This window comes from Pagrus pagrus (genome assembly GCF_965226575.1).
Source record: "Pagrus pagrus genome assembly, chromosome: 14".
Taxonomy (NCBI): Eukaryota; Metazoa; Chordata; class Actinopteri; order Spariformes; family Sparidae; genus Pagrus; species Pagrus pagrus.
In genome coordinates, this window is record NC_140198.1 from 21,852,652 (window position 1) to 21,880,506 (window position 27,855).

The 27,855-nt window shown below is 41.7% G+C and overlaps 3 protein-coding genes across 5 annotated transcripts; 2 read left to right on the plus strand and 1 right to left on the minus strand.

Moving 5' to 3' along the window:
• Positions 1–318: 318 nt before the first annotated feature.
• On the plus strand, positions 319–16,291 carry supt20 (SPT20 homolog, SAGA complex component). Of its 3 annotated transcripts, none has more exons than XM_084373490.1 (24): positions 319–449; positions 965–1,060; positions 1,249–1,284; positions 1,408–1,533; positions 2,250–2,376; positions 2,476–2,579; positions 3,637–3,753; positions 3,866–3,919; positions 4,165–4,304; positions 4,488–4,644; positions 5,642–5,698; positions 5,839–5,916; positions 7,330–7,499; positions 7,589–7,621; positions 7,707–7,818; positions 8,026–8,131; positions 8,676–8,831; positions 9,239–9,551; positions 9,642–9,757; positions 10,293–10,348; positions 10,750–10,860; positions 12,039–12,129; positions 12,832–12,920; positions 15,517–16,291. In XM_084373490.1, the coding sequence occupies exons 2-24, from the start codon at positions 1,058–1,060 to the stop codon at positions 15,661–15,663; spliced, it is 2,499 nt and encodes an 832-aa protein (XP_084229616.1). In that variant the 5' UTR covers positions 319–449; positions 965–1,057; the 3' UTR covers positions 15,664–16,291. The 3 variants fall into 3 exon arrangements, with proteins under 3 accessions (XP_084229616.1, XP_084229617.1, XP_084229618.1); XM_084373491.1 differs by lacking the exon at positions 15,517–16,291 and adding an exon at positions 14,804–15,506; XM_084373492.1 differs by lacking the exon at positions 12,832–12,920.
• A 131-nt stretch (positions 16,292–16,422) lies between these two features.
• Positions 16,423–20,856, minus strand: exosc8 (exosome component 8). Its single transcript, XM_084373493.1, has 11 exons — positions 20,772–20,856; positions 20,401–20,437; positions 20,231–20,294; positions 20,078–20,151; positions 19,950–19,995; positions 19,210–19,315; positions 19,077–19,122; positions 18,882–18,978; positions 18,518–18,632; positions 18,326–18,432; positions 16,423–16,636 (listed from the first exon to the last, which is right to left on the minus strand). The coding sequence occupies exons 1-11, from the start codon at positions 20,786–20,788 to the stop codon at positions 16,518–16,520; spliced, it is 828 nt and encodes a 275-aa protein (XP_084229619.1). The 5' UTR covers positions 20,789–20,856; the 3' UTR covers positions 16,423–16,517.
• An 876-nt stretch (positions 20,857–21,732) lies between these two features.
• On the plus strand, positions 21,733–26,802 carry alg5 (ALG5 dolichyl-phosphate beta-glucosyltransferase). Its single transcript, XM_084373068.1, has 10 exons — positions 21,733–22,031; positions 22,847–23,015; positions 23,410–23,456; positions 23,658–23,726; positions 23,835–23,927; positions 24,013–24,126; positions 24,222–24,281; positions 24,383–24,534; positions 25,625–25,710; positions 26,166–26,802. The coding sequence occupies exons 1-10, from the start codon at positions 21,969–21,971 to the stop codon at positions 26,279–26,281; spliced, it is 969 nt and encodes a 322-aa protein (XP_084229194.1). The 5' UTR covers positions 21,733–21,968; the 3' UTR covers positions 26,282–26,802.
• The last annotated feature ends 1,053 nt before the right edge of the window (positions 26,803–27,855 follow it).

Consider the following 27,855-nt stretch of genomic DNA (forward strand, 5'->3'; position numbering starts at 1 on the left):
TACCTTGTTGTTGTTGTTGTTGTTGTTTTACTAATATCAAATACTATCATAATGTATGCTTACAGTAAAAGATATTGATTTGTGTGGGCTAATTGCTTCAGTTAAGAAGCAGTTTCAAACTGTTGCTGAGAAGAAGTAACAGAAAAAGAGCTGAACATAGTGCAGAAATGTGAACATCCTCCCTGAGGAAGAGTCCAGCCTGTTATTTCACAGACACAGTGCAGAAAGTTGTGTTCATCCAGCAGCCATCTATCACCAAGCATCAGTAGTAAAGCAGGCACTTAGCGTGGCTCCGCCCACCGCTGCCCAAACCGGAAGTTTAGCTGTTGTTGTCACACTGGAAGAAAATGGCTGCTGCTCCGACTTTTTTTCAATGAAGACACCGATATTTCAATTTCATTTCGTTTTCTCGCATCGGAGCTACAGTCGACCGCTATGCAATCCAGAAGGCAAGTCCATCCTGCTCGCCGAGATTGACGTCGCTTTGTCGCCTTGCGTCTCGGACGACGTAACATCGTTAGCGTTGCTGGTAACTTACAGCTTGCCCACTAGGAACAAGCTAGCATGCTAACGCTAGCCGCGTTAGCCTCAACGGTCAGGCATCAACGAGCTTGTTGCTATTCAGCCACTCTCTCCACTGGGCTCGCAGTCACTGGAGTTCACTAACCCGAGCTACACAGTTTTATCGACTCTGAGGCGCGCTGTGCATTCATTTACTTTGCAGGCGCGTTTGAAATATAAGCAGAGGATGAAACAACTTGGATGAAACTGTTTGGCTCGCCAGTCTTCTTAGCTGTTTGTGTGTGGCATCTGACTGAGTGCCAGCCAGCCTATTTGGCATCGGTGCTTCTCCCAATAACCTGCCAGCCACACGGAGAGCATCTGTGTTCATTTATGTGTCAGCTGTGTTGTCTTTGGCCCGTGCTGCTTGCAGTAACGTTTCGTCTGCTGTGTTGCTGTGCAGGGTGTGAATGGTCACTATAAGAAGGTGACAGTGTGGGGCAGAAAGGACAGCATCGTCTACCGTCACTCGCCTTGCAGCTGGCGGTGGACCACAATGGTAAGTTTAATCTCACTGAGGTCGTGTGTCTCTGCATATGTAGTGTATATTCTCAGTGAAGTTTTATACATGATAAAGCATCCAACCAGAATCCTCAGTAGGAATTGCACTGCTTGATCCATTCACTCTTAATCTGCAAGTTCCCATTGTGACTGATCTGTCTCATTTTCTGCCCTGATTCCCTAAAGCAACAAGTTTTGGAATATGCATTGGATCGAGCCGAGGTAAAAAAGCTGTCACTTCGATCTTATGCGTTGCAGGAAGATGAGTTAATAGCTTGTTCTCACGTGTGTCCCCGTGCACCCAATATATACATGCATTAATACAGTGTGTCATCTGTTACTCAGTACATTGTTGAAAGTGCTCGACAGCGACCAGCCAAAAGACGAATTTCATCCGGCGGGAGGAAGAGTTTGTATCAGAAGCTCTATGAGCTGTACATGGAGGAATGTGAGAAAGAGCCAGAGTTGAAGGTTTGTGTGATTGTGCAACTCGACTCTCAGTTATGACTAGATAATTACCGGTGTACAGTAAATGCAGGAATGAGTGGGAAGTATTAGATCTGTGGGGATTAAAACTGATAGTGATTTCTAAACAGGCCATGTACAGGGTATCTGAACAGTTCTGAAACAGTGCGTGTTTTTTTTAATTAGTAATGGGTTCAGAACATAATGTGAAATTCAGCTCCTGTTTTGTTTATTGTTCATAAACTGCAATGGACAACTAAAATTGTCTAGATGTATTTGTTATTTGTGTAATACTGTCAAATTCATGCGTGAAAATGGCGTTAAATTAACCTAGACTTTGCCCAAACCATAAATTGTAAATACTGCATATCAACAGTGAGAATATAAGGTCCACATCCACCAAAGTCTTGCAAGCAATCACTACTGCTTGTTAATAATTTGCTATAAAATTCTATAATAGGCCAACATATCTGTGCACTGGCAGATCATAAATTTGATTTTATAAAACAAATAAATGTTCCTCGTCTGTTCAGTTTTCTTTTAGAAAAGCGTATTAAACTGCTACCGAACAGCTTAAACTTGAGGTAAATGTGGGTGGAAAGCTGTACAAACATATATTTCTCACATCGAGTTGGCATTGTTATAGCCATGTGAGATTTCTGTTGCTAATATGAAGGATCTGTATCTTACGTGCACTTTATTTGTTCATTGTTTTTCTGAAGAATTTGAGGAGAAATGTGAATCTACTGGAGAAGCTGGTGTCTCAGGAGTCCGTGTCATGTCTGGTGGTCAACTTGTACCCTGGGAATGAAGGCTATTCTTTAATGCTCAGGGGCAAAAATGGATCTGGTAAGAGGAGATGATGAAGCAAATACCAGCTGAACCAGTTCTAAACTGTGTACCACAATAGTCTCATCTGCAACATTCCTCCTTTGTGTCGCTTCCTAGATTCTGAAACCATCCGTCTGCCATATGAAGAAGGAGAACTACTGGAGTACCTAGATGCTGAGGAGTTGCCTCCAATTCTGGTGGATCTCTTGGAGAAATCACAGGTTTGTGTGCACATATGTACATGTACAGAAGTACGTACGTGCTTGCATAAATCATTTAGAAGATTTTGATTTTTTTTTCATTTGTTTTAACATTTTATTGAGATTGGAGTCAAACACACACAAATCCTTAATGATAGGAGTTATAAGTGGATATACAAATATAATATAGAGATAACTCTCTATATAATATATAAAGCTACCACAAACACATTCTGCTTTTAAGACTTCCAGGAAATACCACAAGAGAGGAGAAAAAGAGAGAAAGAGTAAATGTAAGGACGTATTCCCATCCAGCTTGTTTGGAGCAGTTGTTTTGAAACCTGGAGCGTTTTTCACCCCGAGGTCCAGTTCATTTGAGCATATGCAAACACAGCAGTCACACTTGGATGCAGGGCAAAACAGGCGGGCCGAGATCGCCTAGAGAGGGTGGTCTCGGCTCGCTTCCACTCGTAATCTGGCAATTTGTTGATTGTTTCCAGTCAGAACCCAATCAACCCCACCATCCAAATAAACCGGCTCGTGCATTTTCTGATGATTAAAGAAAATCGAATCAAGTTTACCCAATGCACCATCTAAAGAACAATTGTCATGCAGTTGATTGCTGGTATGCACACATTAAAGCCCATCCTCAATGGCAAACTCTTCTGATGCTTAATAATGAAGAAGTAAAAGAGGAAGAAGAGGAAGCATTTGAGGAAAATCTCCTTAAGAAATTTCTCACCAGTGAGAGAACAGCTTGCTCTCACATGGCATCTGTTAACAACGTTTGGAGCACTTCTGAATTTTGACATGTAAACACACCACGGGACAATTGTATCAGAGTAGTCCCCGAATCTGAGCAAAGCAAACAAACTACAAGTCTGAAAACACTGTAAGTTAAAAGTGATCTGAATGTGAGGTTACAGTAACGCATGCACCAGTCACGTTACGAATTAATGTCTTAAATGCGTGAAGAGAACAGGACTCTTCTATTTTTAATAAGTTGTTGCTTCTTTGTTAGTAATCTCCCTTTTTGTGTTGTCTGTGAGTTGACATCCTCATTTGCAATGTTTCTCAGGTGAACATCTTCCACTGTGGCTGTGTAATAGTAGAGGTGAGAGACTACAGGCAGTCTGGGAATACCAAGATGCCCACCTATCAGAGCAGACACATCCTGCTGCGGCCAACCATGCAGGTAAACCAGTACAATAAGTGCAGAACCTCTCTTATGCAAGCTAATAAAAATACTTGATACTGTTTGCGTAAGATTGATACTGACCTGGAATCATGGTCATTTTGCCCTGCAGACTCTGATCTGTGATGTCCATGCCATGACCAGTGACCACCACAAGTGGACACAGGTAAAGCTTCATGTTTACTAGCTCGTGTATTTAGATACTGCACTGTTTTTGCAGCAAATTCTAATTATTTTGATGTTTTTTAGAAAGCGTTAATTTCTTTCCAGTGAAATACATCTACATTGCTTCAGCGAATACAAATTTACTTGACCATAATAGTAGACAATCCTTCTCAGTGTGTCTTGAGTCCTTTTAGCTGCAGCACATTGCACAGGTGTTTTCTGAAGCGTCTGTGTTTCTTTCCTTAGGATGACAAATTACAGCTGGAGAGTCAGTTGATTTTGGCCACAGCTGAACCTCTGTGCCTGGACCCCTCCATTTCTGTCACCTGCACAGCCAACCGCCTGCTCTACAACAAACAGAAAATGAACACTCGCTCTATGAAACGGTACTGTACCCACTCAAACACTCTCCAGTCAGCTTACTTTGAATTCAGTCATGCCAGGGGAAAAAAATCATTTATGAATGTTTTTCTTAAGATGTGAAAATGAAAGCTTTGTGACCGTGAATGAGTCAGTGAATGAAGCAAAAGCCTTGATCATTACAAGACAGTTCTTTTTTTGCATTATAGGTGTTTCAAGAGGCACTCTCGAGCTGCGCTGAACAGGCAGCAGGAGCTGTCCCACCTGCCCATGCCACCGCAGCTACGACTGTACGACTACCTACAGAGGAGAAAGGAGAGGAAACCTGCTCCTGTCATAGACCTGAAGATCTCAAAGATCGGAAACGTAAGTAGTCAGCATACCAATGAGTTAATAAGATGGGGAAAAAAACTATACGTGTGTGTCCTGCGCAGCGTCAAATCAGGATTCCGCTTTTTGCTTAATAATTTGAGGGCAGACAAAAAGACAAAAAGAAGGGACAGAAAAGGGCACAGAGCCTGATAGGAAAAGTGAAAACAAAAATGATGACGTAAAAGAAGACTGCTTATATCACTATGATCAGTGAACAGATACCAACAGGTGGGTCACATGAAATGGCAGCTAAAAATATTAATATAAATAGAAGGAGCACTAAAACACAAACACATGAAACTTTATTCAAGCGGTAATTTGTTGACGGTCCCTCAGTGAAATCTCTGTATTTGAGATCGAGGTGAGCTCACCGTCCTCTTACCGCCAACACGGGGTGAAACTGAGTAAGAAGAAGCTGCTGAATCTCGAGTGAACATCTGTTTTCTGAACTGATCTGTCTAGAACCAGCACTCGAAAAGTAGGCTGCTGTGGTTCGATATCCAGTCCTCTTTACTTGACTCAAGCTAAACTAGCTTTCATTGTAAACACATTTGTTTGCCTCGTGATAGCGGTAATTCATCAGTTACCTTGATCCTGCAGAAATTGTGAATGTGTCATCCTACAGTTGCCATCATACTCGAGTGTCGTGCTCCAGAACAGGCTTTTTTACTATTTGATAAAAAAGAAAAAAGAAAATGATTTGCCTGTTTGTCCACCCACCTGTCTATCTATAAAAGCATTAATCACACTGAAATGAAACTTGAAACTTGCTTCCCACGATTGTGTTCAGCCAAGTTAAAATAATAGGTAAAAGCAAGCTGGTTTTTCATCTCTGCCTCTTTTCCATTTATTGTTTACTACTATTCAGAAACACACCTCGTAACCCACTTTAGTATAGGTCACTGAATGCTGTCACAGTTCTCTCTCATTCGTTTTTGCTCATGCCGCTTTTTGTTTTTCTCTGCTGTTTCTCGGCTGTCATCGCCTGCAGTGTGTTGACATGTGGAAGCAGAGCAACTGCCAACTAACCGTACCGAAGGAAATTGATGTAAGTAGCTCAACTGCTCCTCTATAACACGGTTACTTACACACTTGAGCCAGCACCACTTTAAACCCACTCAACTCTAATCTGCCAGTTATATTGTAGGGCATAACACCACGAATGGACTTGTTTGTGTGTTGCTCTAGGTGGAAAAGTATGCCGTGGTGGAGAAGTCTCTGCAGTTGGAGGACTCTCAGCCCACTACTGTGATCTGGCCTCCTGAGGTAAGTGTGACAGGAGCCTTAACACTCGATGATACAGATCAATGTTGGCTATTTGCTCTTAGTAACAGGCAGGGGTTGTTATTGGTGTAATTATTTAATCCTACATAGAAAACAATGAAATGGGACCTTGTTGCCTCCCTGCATTGTGCAAATGACCACACTGCCTCTTAGTCAGAAAATGAGTGATTAACCTTCAAAGAAAATAGATTTTTGATGAACCACAAAAATGTCTTAGGTGTGGAACAGTTCTGAATTTCACACATGCTTCTGCTACTCTGGGAAAAAAAGAGACCATACTTGTCTGCACGTAGACCGTGTCAGGGACATTGTTTCTGTCTATAAATGGTGCTGGACTCTTTTTTGCATATTTCCAGTGTACTTCATCCCAGTCAGTGAGACAAAGGGTAATTATTTCTGGGTGCTAGAATGTAAAACAGGTGGTGCTGTGCACAGGCAAAGTCTCAAGGCAAGGCCAGTTCACCCCCAAATCATAAATACTTATTTTTCCTCTTACCTGTAGTGCTGCCCAAACTTTTCCCCTTGGAGGACAAAAACTGAAGCTTAATGGTGGACCATGTGTAAATGGCCAACACCTATTGTATTATATAGTATTGTACTGTATTTTATTGTACTGTTAAGATGCAAAATGGTGCTAGGATTCCTGGTAGGCCCTGATTTAGATTGTTTTGTTGTGAGTTGCATAGTTTTAGAGATATCTGCCGTAGAGATGTCTGACTTCTCTGAAATATAACGGAACTAGATGGCACTCACAGTTTGTGGTGCTCAAAGCATAAAAAAGTACATTGGAAAAACTCAACAGCAGTGTTTCTTTTCAGAAATTATAACCCAATTACACAAGATACTCCACAGAGCTTGTTGTGAGCATTTCATTTTAGAACTATTTTCTTTCTACCGATCTCTGCCAGCTAACTGAATCACGTTGCAGAAGGAAGCTGCATCTACTCATGGATGAGAGGATATAAACATTTATGGCCTCCCTCTCCGCTGGTTTGTAACATTAGCTAGCTTAGAAAGCTTATTTAGCCAGCCCGTTTTCCTCATCATCCTCTTCCTTTTCTGAGATTGTGGACAAAGTAAAAAATATTCACGGAATCCACTTTAGCAACACTTTTTCCAACAGTCCGTTTAGACTTGTACTGCCACGGTTCTATAACATTTCTCTCACTACAGGAGCCAAAAACAAACGTCATTAGACAATTTACCATAAATAGATAAATACATTTAAAAACATGCTAATATCTAGAGGAAAAGCTAAACAAAAGTAATAAAATAGGACTGAAAAGGACAATTTTGTTGCACACTTTATCTTACAAGTATGTTTCAACATGACACCACTAAGCTCGATGCTGCATGCTCTCCCACTCAGCTGTCTTTGTTCACTTTGTTGCGCAGGAAGTTGTAGATGACTACACGTTTGAGTGTGAGGTGGGGGGCCAAGCCCAGAGGACCAAGGTGTCTATCTTCCAGTCGATGGGAGACCCGCTGGTGTATGGGAAGATCTACTGTGCTAAAGAACCAAAAGCAGAGGAGGACAGCACAGACCTAAAGCTCATACATCCCCCGTAAGGACAATCTGTGAGACAAATTCAGCATCCACAACTTAATTTGAAACGCTGCTCTGAATTCACGGCCTCTTTTGTGTCATTCACAGCTTCCTCATAGGCTCAAAGATCGATGCAGACCGGTGAGTTACCAATCCTGTCAAACACACAGTATTTATGCAGTTGGAGAGCATGGAGAGTACATTTTGTGTGATGTCTGTTTTATAGGTTTCTCACTCAGTACAAAGGAGTGTATGAGAGAGACGTAAAGTGTCAGGTCAAGATGTCCCATAACTCAGGCAGCGTGGGACAGGGGCCTCCCTCCCCCAGCAAAGATGAGGTGAGTACTGCCTGGCATGGATGGAGGAAACAATGTTTTGAATGATTGGGGAGGCTTCATCTTAACCTTTTTTGATATTTCCTTCATAAAATTAACATTTATTTTTAGAGTTAAGTATATTAAGCGTAATGAGCACACTGAGTTAAAGATTAACTATGTTGCTGTGACGCATGGTGGCTAACAAACTGTGCTAAATGTCAATTGCAGGGTGATGGTATTTCTCCACTGGTCCAGACGTCTGTTTTGGGAAAAGGGGTGAAGCACCGACCCCCTCCTATCAAACTGCCTTCAGGATCAGGCGGCAGCTCCTCAGGTACACCTCACAAACAATAAGCACTAACATGTTGTGGCCCTACAGGATTTCTGACAGCAGTATTTAGGAAACAGACAGAGAAATAGGGGAAAATGGTAAAAGGAAATCTCTTGCTGTTGCCATCTATGGTCTAATATTTCAGAACTGAAGGGCCCGAATTCACACCCTGTCTCGTGGGCTTAGTTTGAATGAATTCTGGAGATTGTAGAACATTACAAACCAAAGTAGACAAGACAGGTTGGTGGAAAACGAGTGCGACCAAGCCATGAATGGCAACAAAAAGACTTCTGGCCTGCATCAAACATCATAGTTTAATTAAATCTAGCAGCTTCATAAGTGTCAGAGGTGGGTTTTTCCTTTCATGGATAGCATTAAGACTGCTGGCTGATACCGAGGTCAGGTACAGGGTAACGATCCCACCCAGCGGCAAACTGTATATTTTAATATCTGACCTTTGTTGTTTCACTATAATACTGCCTGTTTTTGATGATGAAAAGTTTGCAGTAAAAATCTCAACCCCTCTATTTTTTCTTTTGTAAATTAGGTAATCCATATAGTTCACAAACCACCAGTGGTCTACTCAAGTGTCCTACGCCCCCTCCAGCCAAAAGCCAGTCTCTGAACAGGAAGCACTCCATGGAGCTGAGCCAGGTGGGCCTGCTGTCGCCTGCCTCCCTCTCCCCTATGGGCTCCACACAGAGTGAGTACAGCCGAGTCTGACTAACTGTTGGGCTGCTCGCTTTCATCAGTCACAGTAGTGGGAATGAGTTGCACTGGAACAACTTACATCAGCTCTTCTCGAGCCTCAAGTTTTCCAGATCTGGGTTTTTATTTTTATTTTTTTGGCATAGTATGAATAATTAACTGAGCAAGGTTCCAGGTCTTAATAAAAAGGAAAGAGGGATGTATCCAGAACATGTCAGGCACATTGCATCATGAGCACATTTCCCTGTAGCCTTGTGTGTTCTACCATTTAGCCATTTAGTCACCTAATCAAGCCCCAGATTAACTAAATAAGCATAAATTGTCATCATGTTAAGCTCTTCCTTACAAAACTTAATCACCTGCTGAAAGTAAGAATCGTTTTGTCCCGTTTTGGCACTTTAGGATCGGGGACTCCGAAGCCATCCACGCCCACACCGACCAACACGCCGTGCTCGACCCCGCACCCCGCTGACTCCCTCTCCGCTCCCCTCTCTGTGACCCCTACCCCCTCAGACCCGCCCATGGTTCAGAGCCAGTCACAGCCTGCCCTCCTCACGCCCTTTGCCCAGCAGCAGCTGGCTCTGAGCCAGCCCCTGCCAGTCATGACCATTCCCCTGCCCACCATGGGCACGTCCATCACCACGGGAACCACCTCGTCGCAGGTCATGGCCAACCCGGCCGGGCTCAATTTCATCAACGTGGTCAGCTCCGTGTGGTAAGAGAGTGAATCTTCTGTCATGCCAGACTGTCACTTGCTGGTCACCGTCGCTTTTCCTGACCACCCTGCACTGTTGTACCTGTGTAGCAGTCCTCAGACCTTGATGAGCGGCTCCAACCCCATGCTGGGTCCGGGTCTTAACCTGAGTGGAATCCTGCCACCTGGAGGGCTGATGCCCACCATGCAGTCAGCAGCACAGACTGGTAAGAGATTTCAATGCCACGTCCCCATATCAGTTACTGTAATTGGTTCAGAACAGTGTGGAGACAGATGACTGACTCCTAATTAGAGTTGTTCTGATAGCGAGATACAAGAGCATATGCACGGATCCGACACCACGTAATTTATTGACTGCTCCAGGAATCCGACAAGGTGTTAACATCTTCATTATTTTAGCTCTTTTACCCCAAAATTTCCAGACTCAGCTCAGCCTCCCTAAGGAAAAACTCTTCCAAAATGTCGTTTTATTTAAAGAGAAACCTTGAAGAAGCAATTCAAAGAAAGGAACTGGCTGGGTGTCATAAGTGGGGAAAAAAGACATTTGCAGAAAATGAACAGAAATGTGTAATGGAAATGGAAAGCACAAGAGGTTTCCAGTGCACAGTAATGGTGCAATTTAATAATGTAAGTTCAAATCCAGTTTTTCTAATAAAAAAACATACATAAACTCGTATAGACAGGAAAAATCTCTGTCTATATCATTCTGTCTGCTGACTAACTGTGTGATTTGTGTTGCAGGGAGCCCTTTTGGCCTGAACAGCAGTGCTGGGTTGAGACCACTGAACCTACTACAGGTATGACTGCACCAGTCAGTCTGTATAACACTGTCAGTAGCATGCACTGCGTCTTTGTTTGACTTGTCCTGATCCTGCACCTGTGTTACCACACCTGGAATAGCAATGAGCTGTGTGTGAAACAGCTGCACAGCTCAGATTCCTCACACGTCCTTTTCCTGATTACCCTTTATCAGTTTGTTCTACTTCTGATAATCTTATGGTGGCAATGGTCTCGTTACCTTGTGTTGTTTGATTGCTGTGTTAATGCTCCCGTTAACCTCTCCTCTTGTCCCCTTGTGCATCACCCCCCCCCCACACCTGTCGTCTCTCCATCCCCAACCCTTCCTTTATCCTCATCTCCTCGTCTGTTACGCCCCTGCTTTTTGTTTGTTGGTGGGTTTCGTGTTTTACATCTCCAGATCCCCACTGGTCCTCTCATCTTTAACTCTCTGCAGCAGCAGCAGCTGTCTCAGTTCTCCCCACAGCAGAGTCAGTCGGCCACTTCCAGCCCTCAACAGCAGGGGGAGACGGTGAGACACACACACACACACACACACACACACACACACACACAGTCACAAGAACCATAATATAATTTGATGGGGATTTGTACATTCAGTAGTTGGAGCAGCGACAATGGAATATTACAAATAATGCTGGACTAAACCTCATTTTGGAGTTTAATAATGTAATAACAAAAAGGTAACTATGAACTATCCAAGAACTACATCTGGAATCAAATGTAACACATTTTGAAGTATTCAGAGGTCACAAAAGCACAGCAATCTGTCACCGAGAAACAGAAGAGAACACTAAGACTATATATACCAACCTATCAACACAACTGACCAACTTATCCTGATAAGGTTATACAAAATAAGGACCACTGTGACAGAACCAAAGTCAGTCAACAGTCATTACAGACATCACAACACTTTATTGTTTATGACCAGTGAATGGCCAGAAGTCCAAAGGGAAGATATTGGTGTAAAAAAAAAGAAATCATGGGGCAAGGGTGTATGGTCAATGACCAAAGTGTATTGGCAAATTTGACTTTTAATTAATTTGAACATTTCTCTGGTGACCCTGTCAAAGCCTCGACTTACAGGAAAATCAGTGATATCACTCCATGACCGCTGCTGAGACTCACAAATCAGCAAGCACTTACAGGAGGCAAGCCCAGAGTGCAGCTGTAAATGTTAAAACACCTCATAACCGTCCAGTGACTGAACACTCAGATGAGACTGGCAAAATAAGCATCATCTTTTCAGACCACTTTTTGAAAGTAACATTATGTAGAAATTGGCATTTTGTGAAATTTGGCGCGCCCACAGTTTCTGAGGGCAACACCACTGTCGTGAATACAAACCCCAGGTCTGTAACAATCTGTCAGACGTCATGTAGGTGCTGACTACAAGCAAAACTCATTACGTCAGGACAGTGTTATGTGTTGCTGATGAAGGTTCTCAGTCATCCAGGTCATGGTAATTCTAAGTGCTGTATCATAGGCAACTGGACTGACAGCTGATTCACCTCTCATCCAAGAGGTTTCCAAAAACTTAATTTTTATAGTGTTACTTGTCTTTGTGCCTCTGAGTATGTGCTAAGCATTTCTACTCACAGTCCCAAGCATTTTGTGATGGCAGTGAACAGGTGTGAGGTGTGTGATGGCCTCACTGTCTTGTGTTACCTTCGACTATCTTTGCAGGGTGACCAGGGGACAGATCAAAGTTTAGGGAACCAGCAAACAGCGGTCATCAACCTGGGAGTCGGAGGCTTCATGTCTCCACAGGCAGCAGGTATGACCCTCCCACACACGCACGCACACACACACACAGACACACAAACATACACAAATACACATTAAATCCACACAAAGTTCTCTCAAACATTTCTCTTTGTTCAGTCCATTAACCAAACAAATTGACACCATGCCACTAACTGGTACTAATAAGAGAAGATTTACTAATGTGTTCATTATTGTAATGACTGTACATTAGTTCTCTGTAAATGATCATTTTACTGTAGTTAGCCATTGTTCCTCTCAGTGGAGCATGTAACATCTGACAGGAGAGACTCAACTTCCCCTTCTTCTCTGCTACATTCTCTTTTTTTTATTTTTCCTCCTCTGTTTTTTGCCCCCACCCTTATTTCTTTCCCTCCTGCACTTTCTTCCTGTCCTCCTTCTCCACCCGTCCTGCTCACTCACACCTTTCCACCCCATTCATACTATTTGCGCGTAATCCACTTTAAAATTGCCCATGCACACGGTCATTTACCTGTGCTCTTTCCCTCTTTCTCTTTCTTTCGTTTCATGTCTTTCCTTGTGTGCTGAAACTCCACTTCCATCCTCCCCTTCAAACTCCTCAATATCCCCCTTTTTCCTCCATGTGCCTTTTCTCTCTTCATACTTCACTGCGTTCCCTCTTCTGCTTCTCTCCCTCTGGCCGTCACATCTCACCCTCTGGGGCTCCCTCTCTCCCTCCTCCTACCCCCCGTAGTGCTGTCCCAGTTGGGCTGTGGGCTGGACGGGTCTGGGCCCCCGCTGCCTTCTCCAAGGCTTCAGCAGCAGCACCAGCCACAGATCCAAGTAATACAGCAACTTTAACATCTGTATACACACATACATGTCTGTAGGTCACTGAGACTAGACTTAATTAGCCAACTCTCCACGCCTTTATCTAGCAGGCAGGTGTGTGTTGTGCTACAGTAACTCAGTTATACACTGTGTTAAAGTCTTAAAAAGATAGGAACTTCTTTACACACGTAAGTTTAGTGTTTCCATCAGACCTGGGTCACACTGCTGAATCAGTGTCTGAAATTCTGAAAGCGTATGTACAAAAATAAAATTATATAAATTAAAATATGAGAGTAATTTAAAAGAAAAAAAAGGCATATAAGGTGCAATATGTAACTGCTGCTAACGGTATTCTGTTTATAACTGTAGCTACTGTTAGCCTGTTGGCCCAGTCAGCTGTGCAGCTAGCCAGAGTGTTGGTGTTTACATCGCTGGCACAGGACCTTTGGACTGCTGGAAGAAAGAGTTTCAGGCCCGGGGCTAGCTGGTTAGCGTGCAAACTTCAGTAGATATCTCCGCAACACCATACATAGACGTCTTTGACCTAACATCAAGACTTTAGTACATTTTTGAATGTTTTAGATTAAAAGTCTTACATATTGTACCTTTAAACTATTACATATGGCAACTCTCTCTTTTCATAAATAAATTAATATATATATGCTTCATATGCCGTATGTAGTATCAAAATGTTCAGTCCACGGAGAGCTATGAAAAACCTGTATTCCCATTAAACGAGTTGTCAGGACTTCCGTAAGCGTCTGATGTAACAACTATCCAGCCAGGCCCCCAGCACAGCCCGGCTGCAAAAATACCTCCAGAGCTGATACAAAGACAAGGTAGACGGTAGCCTGCTCAGGCCTGTGAGAACTGACCAATCAGAGCAGGAGAGAGGGGCCGTAAAGACACAGGCACTAATATGGAGTGTTCAGAAAAAGGGTAAATAAAGCTGCTGCAGCAATGAACTGTATGAGAGGAATAATGTGTTTTTTGAACATTTAAGCATGTAAACATGTTCTAGTAGCCACAAGAAATAAAAGTAGGAACCTGAAAATGAGCATAATATGTGACCTTTAATAGAATACAAAAAAGCGCTTTGCAAACGATTGTCTACTGTACGTCACAGAATAAAAATAAAATTTTTGGCCCATCGGAAGCTGAATTTCAGGTGTTTTCAAGTGAAAATTTGAAAAAATTTGGTATAACCAACCATGTAAGACTAATGAAAACATATTTAAATATTAATCTTTACTATTTTTATGCCTCCGTGTCAGCGATAGCCCTGGCTAGATGAATTATGTTTTTGGGTTGTCCGTCCGTCCAATTCTTGTGAAGGCTGTATAGTAAGAGGAGCTTGAGGCAGTTTCTTTAAATCTGGCACAAATGTCCACTTGGACTCCGGGATAAACTCATTAGATTTTGGTGGTCAGAGTCAAAGGGCAAGGTCATTGTTAACCAACATTTCACCAATTCATATGATAATTGCAACATCATTTGACACAAATGTCTAAAAGGATACATGATGACATTTTATGATGTGATGACATTTTCTGTCCAAAGTGCAGAGGTCAACTTCACTGTGACATCATAATGTTATTCAAAAAATGTTCTGAAATCAGCCTCTTGAGTGGTACGCAGAGGCATACAACCACGAGGCAGTAATTCTAGTCTTAAATTTAGCTGTCTGTGTACAGAAAATAATCATAAATACTATCTGAGAATATATTCCATATGCTTGTTTTAAACTCGTAATGATCAGTTGAAGTTGAAACTGTATCACCCCAGGTCTGATTTTCATCAAAAAACCTTGTGGAATTATATTTTTCTCTGTTGTAGATCCACACCATTCACTCCATCTTGTGTTGTATGTTTGGTTAATATGTTGTCTGACAAAGATCACAGCAGTCCCAGTGCTCCCAGCAGCCCCACACACACACCAGAGCTTGCGGCACTTCCAATGGCAGCAACTAACAGCGTGTGGAAACTGGGAGGCATGTTTGATGACAGGATCTGAAATATTGTCAGAGGCTACACACTGTTGAACTGTTGCTGACTGCATCATGACAGATTAGAGATGACAGGCTGTCACACTGTAAGCATGAATCCTGAGGTGTTAGGAGATAAAAAATGTTGTGCCCAGTTGAAGTTGCTGACTTACTCCGAGCAGAAAGCGCGGTTGCTAAGCTGCATGTGTGTTTTGTGCCAGGATCACAGCCGATGACTTGTCTCCAGGACACCACTGGTGCTGCTTGACTGTATCCTGCCTCACTCCCCAACACACCCCAACCTGCCCTCAATCTGTATCTCCTCTTCCTCCTCCTCCTCTTCCTCCGCCCTCCCCTCTGCAACCCATTAACCACTCTCCTGTGTTTCTCCGCACACTCCTCTTGTATGTCGTACCAGGCTTAAGTTCAGCTTCACTAACCCATGCCACTTCTGTAGATACATCTGGATTCTAGTTAGTCTGCTCAACACTTTCATTAACCTCGCTGCAGATGCTTACACATATCTTAGCTCCACTGACAAAAACATGCATTATGTTGCTTGTTCTCGCACTGAAATCCCCTCTGATATGTTCTGTTTCTCATCTCTCTTCTGCACCGGACAGTTGCAATTCTTACAGCACCAAATGCAGCAGCAGCAAATGGCTATGGGAGCAGCAGCTCCTCAGGGGGGAGTGCCACAGCAGCATACCGCCAGCCAACCAAGAAGTAAGAGGAAGAGGAGCATGCCACAGCCCCTCCCAAAGTCATGACAGACTGAAATCACACTAAGAACCACACACCCCCACCCCCCCTGCCCCAGCTACACAAGGACGTGAATGATCCATACTGTGCTCTTTGTCTGCCTCACTGTGGAGACTGTGGACAAAAAAAGACTTTGTGTCCTTTCTGTGTGTCTTTTTCTAGCTGACAAATTTGTATGTAATGGTTGTCAGAGGTTTTGGAGAAACCAAAACTGTGTCCGCCATCGAGGATGGGGGTTTTTAGAACAGGGAGCCCTACACGTAAAGAACCTTTAGTGATATTTTTTGAGATGAAACAAGAAAAAGAAACGGTTCTCGTAGACAGATCGCCCCTTCAGGAAGGCCCGCCGTGGACCAGGAGGATCATGAATGCACATTCTCAGAGGATTCCCTCGTGAGCCCGCCTCTGCTCGGTTGACCCGGTAGAAACTGCCCTTTAAGCACGGATCCCAGCTGAGCTTATCGACACCAAATCCTCCACAGTAACTGTTACATGTGAAAATGCAAATCTGATCTCGGAGCAGTGCCTGGGGGCAGCTCTCTACCTCTCAGTCTGTCGGGAGTCTTCTCTTTCCGTCACAGGGCTCAACCGGGGGACTCAAGATCAACATGCAAGACGGTGTACCTGCTTTTGTACAGCACATTTTGAAAAGGCATTTCCTTTTAATGAGTTCAGGAGACATGAGCGTGTTCTTACGAGACATCAACCGAGTGTGTGTGTGAGTGTGTGAGACATTTCTGGACACTGAGAAATAATTTTTTAAGCAGTCTTTGTCAGCAGTTTTATTGTTATTAAAAAAAAGAATATATATTGACAGTGGAAAATACAGCTTTTAGATAAAAAAAGCGTCGTCTGAGGCTCTTTATTGTGCCGTCTTTACACTACGTATGACTTTATCAATGAGTTTCTGGATCTCTCTCTGTCGCGCTGTTGCTCTGCTGATACACTCCTGCAGCTTCTCTCCTGACAGCGACGTCCCACCTGAGCCAGAGGGGAAAAGATTGTAAGAGTCCGTGTCGTTTGTTTTCTTTCTATTCAACCTCAGATCAGTTTATATAATTGGTTTTGATGCTCACATACTTCAGGACCTCCAGTTTATCATTTACAGCTGTAACTACTGAGTCCTCATTCTTCTAGTGAGAGGACTTGAGGTTTGAGAAGTAAAGATAGCTTAAAGGAAGTGAGACAGAATCTAAGTTCTTGCAAAATGCCAATACTGGTTGTCAAGTTTCAGTTGAGGTCAAACATCAGTTGTATTCAAGTGCAAAATTAACTTATTTGTCCAAATGGTTACCTCAATTACAATTTTACCAGCCACTCAATAGATTACCATTATTGTTTGGTTAGCGAGTGAAGCAAATCTGCCAGCCACTTGCATATTTTACCAGGATTTAGCTTGTGGTCAGGGATAATTTTGAGTCCTGTGTTCCACACCTACTTATACATGAAATTCAAGGATTTTGCAAGAACTTTCCAGGCCCAATTCCCTCAAATTGAAGGACCTGATGCAGCACAGTTTGAGACACGGATCAATACTAATTACTGTCACAACAAGAATCTTTAGGGTTTAAGAAACTCACAATAGTCAGAGAGAGCAGCTTGACTGTGTGAACAACTCTGTGCTGTGTTACACATGCACGTTGCCTATTTAGGAACATTAAAATCAAGAGAAGTTCAATTTCTATTCTTGCATACAATATATAAATTCAAGCACTTTCAATGACCCATGTCTGTTCTGTAATACTTTCAAGACTGAAAGTATCTGAATCTTCCACAGTTAAAAAAGAAAAATACAAAAAAAATCCTAAATGGCTAAAAACATCAAACAAACCCAACCAGATTTAATAACAAATGCATCACGCTGTGTTTAAAGGTGCGAGTGGAAAAACAAAAAGGGGAAATAACCTGCCGCAGATAGAAACAGTCGTGGGAATCCAGTCTATAAAAGGTTTTCAATACTTATAATAAATGAATACTGATTATTTAAAGTGGATAATAAATTATTGTTTTTATTGGTGCAATATAACATAAAACAAAAAGGCCTGGGGCAATTGGAGCAATAAAATAAAGCCAGGATAACTGGACGTTTTTAAAGCATACAGACAGGGTTTTAAGACGAGAGCAGAACAACAGCTTACATTGAACTGGGAGGCTGAGCTTGGCTTGGCTTGTGTTTTTGACTTGTAAGACTGAGTGAGGCATGTTTCTATAAAGGTTGGCTAATGAGTCACAAAAAGAAACGGAGGAAAAAGGCAGGGTAGGAAGAACAATGAATAATGATCTGTAATTGTGATGATAAAAATAAAGGATTGACCATGTTATGGACGGGGAAGGGACGGGGCGTAATGACAGGCTCTGGGAAGGCTGCAGTTAGAATAAATTCCACTGAAATAATGTGAAGATAAAAGCTTATTTTTACATAGGCTAAAAATCTTAAGCACACTACTGAATTGCAGAACAAATCCCAAGATAACGAGCAATAAAAACTAAATTACAACCTTGTATTCTTTAACAAGAAACTAGAAGCTAGATCGGCTTATTCAGCCCTGTATTTCTGACAATAGGGAGTTCTTAATTAGTTTTCCTTTGTGAAATCAATGAGAAATTGGACTCACACAGAGTCTAAAGCCACAAACAGGGAGGCGAATCATTACAGACTGTGTGTCTGACCTGGTTTGTGTATGGTGCAGAGTCGATCTTCCTCATCCGTCACCACAGTGAGCCGAGCGGTCGACAGACTCTCCTCCTCAGCTGTGGGGTCTACGATCAGTATGGAGCTGTGCGGAGAACACGTCAGGATTACAAAAGATGCACGTCACCAAGAATACAGTTTTTATTCCGGCTGGACGATCATTCACTTACTCATCGAAGATGCAAAAAGAGGCACTGACTGGATGTTTGTGAATGTGCAGCCCACGCCTCTTTTCTAAGTTCACCTCTGGTGTCTCCGTGCTGATGGTGACCTCTGGGAGTTTTGCTGTGGGGAGCAGAGAAACTGAAGTTCATATACTAGATTTCTTTGTGGAGCGCAGAAGAATTGGTTTACTAAAAGTGGTATACAGCCAATAAACAAAGATATATAAAAAACACTATTAAGCAAGGAATGACTTCTGATCTATTATAGAAAAAACACAGTATATTATTACAAAAACATAATTGTAGGGTTTTCATTTGCATTTCTGTAAGAGTGAGCTCTGGTGCTACCAGAGAGTTTTACATCACATACTGTTCTTCAGGGCAGCCAGCAGGGCGATGATACAAGTGTCCAACAAGTTCCCGTCATAGTCGAGACACATCAGGTCGCAGTAGAGCACCCAGCAGAGCTGCAACCAGAACCAGCAGAATCAGGACCAGTGACCCTCAACGTGTACAGCGATCACAGTCCAACAGGATCAGTGTACGAGCACGACTCTGGACTTACCTTTCCTCTTTCAATGCACAGGTCCTCCGTTTGTATCACCTCAGAGCTGCAACACCCACATAAATACAACACAGTTAACACACACCTGATGCTGCTGTGAGATGGAAACAACGTGTATTAAAGTCTATCGCACCTTTCGATTACATCAGCGATGAACTGGCTGGCGGCCTGAGCCTGCTCGCTCGGTGGACCCGGCCGAAAGCGAGAGGAACACAGAGGAGGCAGGTCCACGTTGGGCACTAAACAGGGATGGAGAGAGCACTGCAGTCAGTCAGTGTTTGTCTGTTAAGCTGCAGTATCAGTATAGCAAAACATACATAGTGACAACATTAAGCAGTACCCTTACACAAAACTTGTATATACAGATAATCATTTAACTAATTAGAATGATATCCATGGATATAAAGAAAATCAGAGTAGATACAACACAATAAAAACAGACGTGCTCAGAAAAATAAGTAGTGTCTCATACATATCTTATCAACTCATTACATGAGCTCAGTCTTTTTTGCTGACCTTAAAGGACAACACAATTTCATACTGTTTATATGTGGCGGACCCTGCCACCTTTCTAGCTTCAAGCAGTGTTCTGGGACCTTATTTTCCTCTGAGAACAGCTTGTTTATTCAGTTATTGAAAAAATAAATATTTGAGTTTATTGTTATTATTTATTATTACTAGTAGTAATATTACCTCATTAATATTGTAAATATTAAAATTCTGAGTTTGGATTTCTTCTCCAAAACTACATAGTGCCCATTTAAGATCTGTTAAATCACATTATAATAAGAACAAATGGAAAGGGGGGAAATGCATATCTTGCTGGTGTACTTTGCCTTAATTCTACACTTGAGACCTTCATAGTGTACTTACCGATGTATCCTTTCCCAGGGGCCTCCACTGTCGGGTTTGTCAGCTCCTGCAAACGAACAAACACAAGAAATCAGTGAACATTTTTAAACCCGGTCCAGAATCTGCCGGCTGTGTTCCCGATCACTTACCGCTTTGATCCCACAGATGACTGTTGTGTTTCCAACCTTCACCAGGGCCGAGCCGTCTGCTGTGGATATGGACCCTGAACAGAGAGGATGACGTCATGTAGACTACAGAGGAGCATCATGATACATATAGTGTGGATCAGTGCCGTGTCTCACCTATGTTCAGGGTTGTGGTTCTGAACTCTGACAGCTCCCTGCCATCAGGGCGACAGTTTTCTTTCTGATGAGAGGAAAATATGACATGATGATAAACAGGAGGCCATTACTCATTCCTTATCAACCATGAGGTGAATGTGGGCAATTAGTAGATGTTTGTCATCACTGACCAGGAAGCTCCTGTGGTACTCCAGAGGCTCAGCAGTCCTGGAGGAGAAGAAGAAGGAGGAGATGAGGAGTTACTGGTTTACAGTCTGAGACTAACACTCAGTGGTAGTCAGCGGTGCTGTGCTTATTCTCCTGTAACTTAATGACAACAGGACAGTGAGATGTTTCTGTAACCAGCAGTCAAATGAACGCGACATTTAAATAGGCTACATCGTCAGGACACAACAGTTCAGCAGGTCGCTGTCAGAGGTTTCAAATTTACTTTCCTAAAATCAGCCAATTATCAGACCTAATGACAAACGAGCTCATAGCTGACAATAACACGTATAACAAGTATAATATCCGCTATATTCGCTACACTTATCAGCCTTACTTGAAACCAGCCGCCATGATGTTTTGATTTACCACGTGGGTTTGGACTACGTACTACGGTAGCCGGTAAGAGGACGCGCGACAGGAACCGAATGCGATACGACGGTTACGACCCTTCATTGTAAATGACATCAGGCAGTATAAATGTTCATTTAAGAGTTATTTTTTGTGTGACTATTTGATTAAAAATGATTTTTTACTAATTGTGTTTCACTGCCTGCACACGAACAGATGATGTGACTGTAATACAAATAAAACACAAGATATATTTGTCTTTTATGGATTCATGTGGAACATGTGTTTGAAATGATGTGTGGAGCTAAGATTCAACTACAGCAAAGAGATGCATTATTTTTATTCTTATTCATTTTATTATCATTAAATCAGATGGTATTCTTCTGTACTATTTATTTTAAATGCCACACAAAAAGACATACAAAGCCAAAAAAGGCTTTGTAAGTCTGTTTATTGTCTGTTTTATTGTTTCTTTGTTTGTTTGTTTGTTTGTTTGTTTGTTTGTTTTACCCATAAATATCTTAAAGAAAACGCAGAATATACGAGAGACATTACTATAGAACATTACATATAAAAAATGAATGAAATAAGGAAGCAATTATAACTATTTCTAAAGTAATAATTTCTATTACTATTAGTATTAGTATAGTAATAATATAGTATTACTACTATTAACAATACTGCATACAAATAAGTTGTTGTATCTTTTTTTCTGCAGTTCTGCAGTTTGGTGTTCAAAATATCATGTATCATTTTTCAAGTTTTAACAAGTTGTCTCACTTAATTATACTTTATTAAAATAAAATTAAACACATTTCCAACCTCTCTCCATTGAGTTGTCCCTGTTATTACCACCTCCGTCCACTAGAGGGCGCTGTGCGCACTGCAGCCCGTCGCAGCGCCGCTCGGTGCTCTCTTGCCTCAAACTGATGATGTGTCGAGAAGAAGGCTGTCACTTCCGCGTCGGAGTTGTGTTCAGTTGTGATTGGAAGTTAATGGACAGGGCTCTTGTTTAGTGCCTCCACCTTTGAAACAGTCTGACAAGCTTGTATTTTCTTGTTTATCCTGGGAAGTCTGAGGACCGGCGACAAGACACGAAGCAAAGCCAGGAGAGAGCTAGCTAGCTTTGTAGCTAGTCACTTGACCGGTGGTCTGTCAGTGGCTGCAGGGTAACTCATGGGAAATGGATTTCCTCTGTGAAATAGTTCAAGGTTTGGTGGCACTGGCAGCTCTTGGTTTCATTGTGGTAAGTAGTTATAATATGGAGTCTGCTGTTGTTTGTTTTAGCAAGTGTTTGATATCTGTAATGCGAAGCAAAAGCTGTCAGAATGTCCAGATTTGTTTTACCCCCTGCTGGATCACTGACTGTGGATTATCTTGTTCTGGTTTCTGTTCCCATATAAGAAGTCCTCCAGCAATGTATTATGCTTTGGCTAGTTGTGAACTTTTTAGATTCTTACTTATATTGTACCTTCCCTAGAATTTAAGCTACTTCCTTATCATTCTGGGCTCAAAATGTGTTGTTAATACAGTGGAAGTCATCACTGAAATGCTTCAAAACAGCAGCAAGTGTCAGCCTAGAGGTGGGAAACCAAACTCTCCAAGGTATATAAGTCTAGCTCAGTTTTGATCTAGTAAAAAAAGAGACATTTGATTTGATATGTTTCTGTACCACAACAACAAATACATAACACAGTTGTCAAAGAAAGAAAAGATGAAAAACCAAATTCAGAAACACTGATTAAATCCAACATAGTACTCAGAACTGCAAAGTCAACAAATAGAAATCAAATGAAATCAAACAAATTGTTAAAATCTTGTAACAAAAGGAAGGTGTAAGGCTTAAAATTGAAGCCCAACACAGGATAAAAACGACTTTCTTAGCCAGAATCGAATCATGGTAACAACAAAGACTGCCCTGAAGTGGACGTTCTAGCATACATATTTAGTTAAAGTAGGTATAACAAACCATACATGTTCTATAATATACAATAAATGGTGTAAATGCACCTGACCGCAACAGTAACAAGGGTGCCATTCTCATATTTCTCCGTTTTTCAGGTGCTCATAATAGCGCATGTCACTGCCGGCATGGTGAACCTGACACGCCACGAGAAGGAGAAATACTTCCTCACCGCCACAGGAGAGAAGGAGCTCTTCCCCAGCCTGCATGATCCTCACTCCAGGGAGCTCTCTGTGGTGATCCCGGCTTACAATGAGGAGCTCCGAAGTGAGTTGGAAGGGGGATACAGCAAGACTTCTGTCAGGAATGTGATTTGACCTGTTGATATCCCATCAGAGCTCAGATCTGCTTGATTGCACAGCAGCCTGTAAAAAGTGATGTTAACCCATTTGGGAAATTGTTATGTAGCTGCATCACACTGCATATCCACAGGATGCATGTCGAATGTGTATAGGGTACATCACAACTCTGTGTTTTAAGGGCCTAATTCTTAGTCGTTGCTATAAAATTCCTCCAGCTTAAAACCTGAAAACTTGACTCTGTGTTAAGTGACGAATTGGCACCATTAATTGACAAGAAAAGCATTCTGTTAACTTCAGGTTGGTTTAAATCCCACAGGTTATAATTGTTTAATTGTGTGTGTGTCTGTGTTTCATTACAGTGCCTGTAATGTTGGATGAAGCTATGGAGTACTTGGAAAACAGACAGGTAAGTGCTTAAATTAGATTTTAGTCAGAACTTTGTCGTAGCTTGATAAAAGGGACACAATTACAAGAGTCTTGTGTTTCCTGTTTCTCTCATGTCTAAGTCAGTTATTCTCAAAAAGGCCAATAGGTGGCAGCATTCAGCTTAAAAAGTTCCTGTTGTAAAGCAATTCCTCATGTTGTTCCTCATGTTTCCTCCCTGCAGAAACAGCATCCTTCTTTTACCTATGAGGTCATTGTGGTTGACGATGGCAGCAAAGACAAAACCACAGAGGTGATCTATTCAAATGTTTTGTTGGGAACATCATGCAAACTTTTCAGTTTTTTCTTACAAAACATTTCAAAGCAATACCAATACAGATTTGTCGTGATGTCCTGCCAGGTTGCTATGCAGTACAGTCGGAAGTACGGTGCAGATAAACTCCGGGTCCTGAAGCTAGTGAAGAACAGAGGGAAAGGAGGAGCTGTGCGGATGGTGAGATGATAGATGACAAATTACAGTATGGCTGATTGCGGCATATTTTGTGATTTAACATTTGTTTTTTCTGTCGCACTTAAAGGGAACTATGAGCTCCAGAGGGAGAGTCATCCTGATGGCGGATGCCGATGGAGCCACAAAGTTTGCTGATATTGACAAAGTGGAGGCTGGACTCAATGACCTCAACCCTAAACCGGTGCGGTGGTGTTTTCTGTTTTACATATGTGTATTGAGAATCGGGTGTTACTGTAGTGAGTGGCACGTCCTAAAAGATCCTGTCTGTACATTTAGGAGAACATGGCGATCTCCTGTGGTTCCAGAGCTCACCTGGAGCAAGAGTCTGTAGCTGAGGTAATTGTTTCTTTCTTTTGTTTTTTGTCTGCTTGAAGACCAGATTATTGTATACCATAACTGTCTAACCACTAAATCACCCTATCATGTCTCTGCCACAGCGATCTATGTTTCGCACATTCCTCATGTATGGCTTTCACTTCCTGGTGTGGTTCTTTTGCGTGAGAGGGATCAAGGACACGCAGTGTGGCTTCAAGCTTTTCACACGAGAGGCTGCGCTCAAGACCTTCTCCTGTCTGCATGTAGAGCGATGGTAAGTCCTCGCACTCCAACATGGACGCCTGATTACTGAGTGTGATGTTGCACAACAGCTTTTTCGTGTCTTTGTGTTAAAAGAGTGAACCTGTTGGGGTGTTTGTGCTGAATCATCAGAAACAGTCGTCTTTATTAACAATGAATCATGAGTCACCTGTTATTTTTTATTCACTATTTTTGCTGCTTATTTTTCAAGCGATTATGATGTTATCATACTGTCAATAAAGTGACAGTTTCAAAAACCAGCAGACAAACAAGTTAAAACATTTTCTAAGAGCAACCACACAGGTGTCAATTAATATGGCTAATTAGACTGCAAATCAGGTTGGAGCAAGGCAGAGGAACGCTTGAAATCCAGTGATGTGACATCACCAAACTCTATCGACCAATTAGAATGACAACTGGGTGAGTGGTCCCAGCCTGACAGGTGACAAGACAAACAGGAGAGTGGAGGACAATGTCAATCAGTCTCCCCTCCACAGCCCTGAGACGAGGTCCAATCAGGCAACATGAGTAAAACCACCTGTGTGAGTAGAAGATGAGTGTGTAGAGGCTTTAATGTTGCTTGACAAAGATCGTTGTATGGCTGTCATTGTACATGATTCTGGAGCCATATATTGTACTTCTCACTCCACTACAACTTTAGTTACTAGTTAATTTCCTGATTCAGACTATTAAGTGCTGATAGGCTATTACTTGCGACGTGTAATCAATCAGATTGTTGTGGGCGGAGATGATGGATGGTGACTACAGACAGAGAGCGACGGCTGCATCAGAGCATAATTGGCACATTTTAAAATCTTTTTTTTTATCAGCAATCGGACAAAAAACATCTGGACATGATTAATTTAGGGGAGGAACCATCTAATCAATAATCAGCGCATAATGCTACAAATCTGACCGGACATGTCATACAAATTTTAACAGTTTGAAATGGTATGGACACATTTAGGTGAGTACTGATGTACCAAACAAAGCTCCATTGTGACTGTGATTAGACCGCTGTGTGTTCTGAAATGGCAATATAAACCTGAATTTGAATGCACCTGTTGAACATGTGTTGTGCACTCTTATCTCTCCTCTCACAGGGCCTTTGATGTCGAGCTCCTGTATATCGCCCAGTGTTTTAAAATCCCCATAGCAGAGGTGGCCGTCAACTGGACTGAAATAGAAGGTGCGTTTTTCATGGAATATGTGGACATGAGTCCTCCCGCTGTGACACTTATCTGTAGTTCTATAAATATCTCTGTTGGAGGTGTTAACAAGTCTGTGATTGGCTATTTTTCTATATTTTTTTATTTCCCTGAGTTATTTACTTATTTTCACTGTTACATTTAGTTAATAATTGCAGACTGTAGGTGTTTCTAGGCGATCATCTCTGTGGGGACTTTTTCTCTCCAATATTTGTATATTTTTTGACAGCTTGACTGAGCGAGTGCTGGTTTCCTGTCAATCCTTTACTCGGTTTATAAAGCATCCTTTTAACTTCTTATCCAAGCCTACCTATTAACCACTCTGATGAATCATAGCATGCATCAGCTGTAAATGTCAGTCAACCATCATATTTCTAATATTTTTCCTATAAAACTGTCTCTTGAGAGTTATGTGCCTGTGTGTTTGTTATGCCAGGGTCCAAGCTGGTCCCATTCTGGAGCTGGCTGCAGATGGGACGAGACCTGGTTTTCATTCGCATGCGTTACCTCACAGGAGCCTGGAGGTTGCAGTCATCGAATAAGACTGACTAGCCAATCAGACGAGCCCTGGTATCATAGAGACAGCCTATGATAGGGCTGTCAAACCTCTGGATGAGGTGGGATTAACAACCGTGTCCATCATTCACTGTAATCAACAACAGTTCAGTATATCACGTCCTTCTACTCTCCAGACGTCAGCGGATGTGAAGTGATGACACAGTTGCCAGTTCTTCACGGTCCTGCCTTCTTTTTTTTTAAATCAGATTTCGGCTTGTGATGGCCACCGTTACACAAACACTTGCCTTGGCTTACAGAACATCTGTATGAATGATCCGTGTACTGAGTTACTTCATGTTTATTTTGAGCCAATCAGCTGTAAGTGAGAAAGACTGTAGTGAAATGAGGAGGATCTCAGAATCTGCGTCATGATTCTGACAGTAGAATGAATGTTGGTGTGTGAGATTTCCAAAAGGGAGGGATTGTATATCTGAGGGGAAATGGCCAGGGGTTGATGGGCTGGATGACTTGAACCAAAATAAAAAAAATGCAAATGATTTATGATTTGACCATTGTTAATGACCTACTAACGTAAGCTCCAAAACAATGAAAACAAAGGCGTAGTTTGATGTGGAGAAGTAGCATGGGATCATGGGAGTTGATGGCGTTATTGTTGAAATCATCTGGAAAAAAAACTGAGAGTGACAGGTGATCAAATGAAACCCATAGTTTCTGTGAGTGAAATGAGATTTTTTTCAAAATTCTGGTCATTTGATGGTATCACCTTCAGCTTTAGGAAATTGTACTTAGCATTTTCACTGGTTTCTGATGTTTTATAGACCAAGCAGTCAATTGATTAATCGAGAAAATTATTCTCAGATTAGACAGTGAAAATAATCATTATTATACTGTTGTTACCAACTCAACAACGACAAACTTAAATATCGGTTTTCAAAGCAGAAGTTACAAAGTGCTTAACAAGAAGAGGAAAAGAGAACTAATAAAGATAGAGAAAACATTAAAACAATGAGGTGAAGGGCACACATCACAAAAATATGAACTTAGAAAATCAGGACAAACAACAAAACAAGTTGTTTTTAAATTGGAAACATTAAGGATAATGTAAGTGCACCACTCAACAGAATATATGACAAAAGTCTTGTCATTTTATTTGTTTTCTATTAAAATGTCACATCTTTAATCGACTAGTGCATCGGCAGAATTCAGTTTGGTAACTTTTGATTAAGATGGTTTGTCCAACACACTTCAGGAATCATACGTTGCTGTAAAAAGAATATTTGGTCAGACAAAACCAGACATTTGATGTTGTCACCTTCAGCCCTAGGATATTCTAATTGGCATTTTCCACTGTTTTCTGATGTTTTATAGGACAAACAGTCAATTGATCAATCAAGAAAATGATCATCAGATTAGTCTAACAAAAGCTTTAATTAGCGCTTGTGAAAGCAGAAGTTACAGAGTGCTTAACAGGAGGAAGAAAAGAGAATAAAGACATTTTAAAAAAACGTTACACAACAATGAGTTGAAGTGCACAAACCACAAAATATAAACTTAGAAAAAATCAAGGAAACGCTTGAGAAAACAAGTTGTTTTTTTAAGTGTGCGTT

Bases quoted from the DNA above. Each gene is read 5' to 3' on its own strand.
- supt20 (XM_084373490.1), top strand. The intron at 5,699-5,838 runs GTAAGTAGCTCA...GTGTTGCTCTAG, and splicing joins CCGTACCGAAGGAAATTGAT to GTGGAAAAGTATGCCGTGGT. The intron at 7,819-8,025 runs GTGAGTACTGCC...TGTCAATTGCAG, and splicing joins CCTCCCCCAGCAAAGATGAG to GGTGATGGTATTTCTCCACT.
- exosc8 (XM_084373493.1), bottom strand. The intron at 18,979-19,076 runs GTAAGTCCAGAG...TTCTGGTTGCAG, and splicing joins TGTGCATTGAAAGAGGAAAG to CTCTGCTGGGTGCTCTACTG. The intron at 16,637-18,325 runs GTCAGACACACA...CCTCTGGCTCAG, and splicing joins CTGCACCATACACAAACCAG to GTGGGACGTCGCTGTCAGGA.
- alg5 (XM_084373068.1), top strand. From the start codon at position 21,969: ATGGATTTCCTCTGTGAAATAGTTCAAGGTTTGGTGGCACTGGCAGCT. The intron at 23,928-24,012 runs GTGAGATGATAG...TCGCACTTAAAG, and splicing joins AAGGAGGAGCTGTGCGGATG to GGAACTATGAGCTCCAGAGG. The intron at 25,711-26,165 runs GTGCGTTTTTCA...TTGTTATGCCAG, and splicing joins CAACTGGACTGAAATAGAAG to GGTCCAAGCTGGTCCCATTC.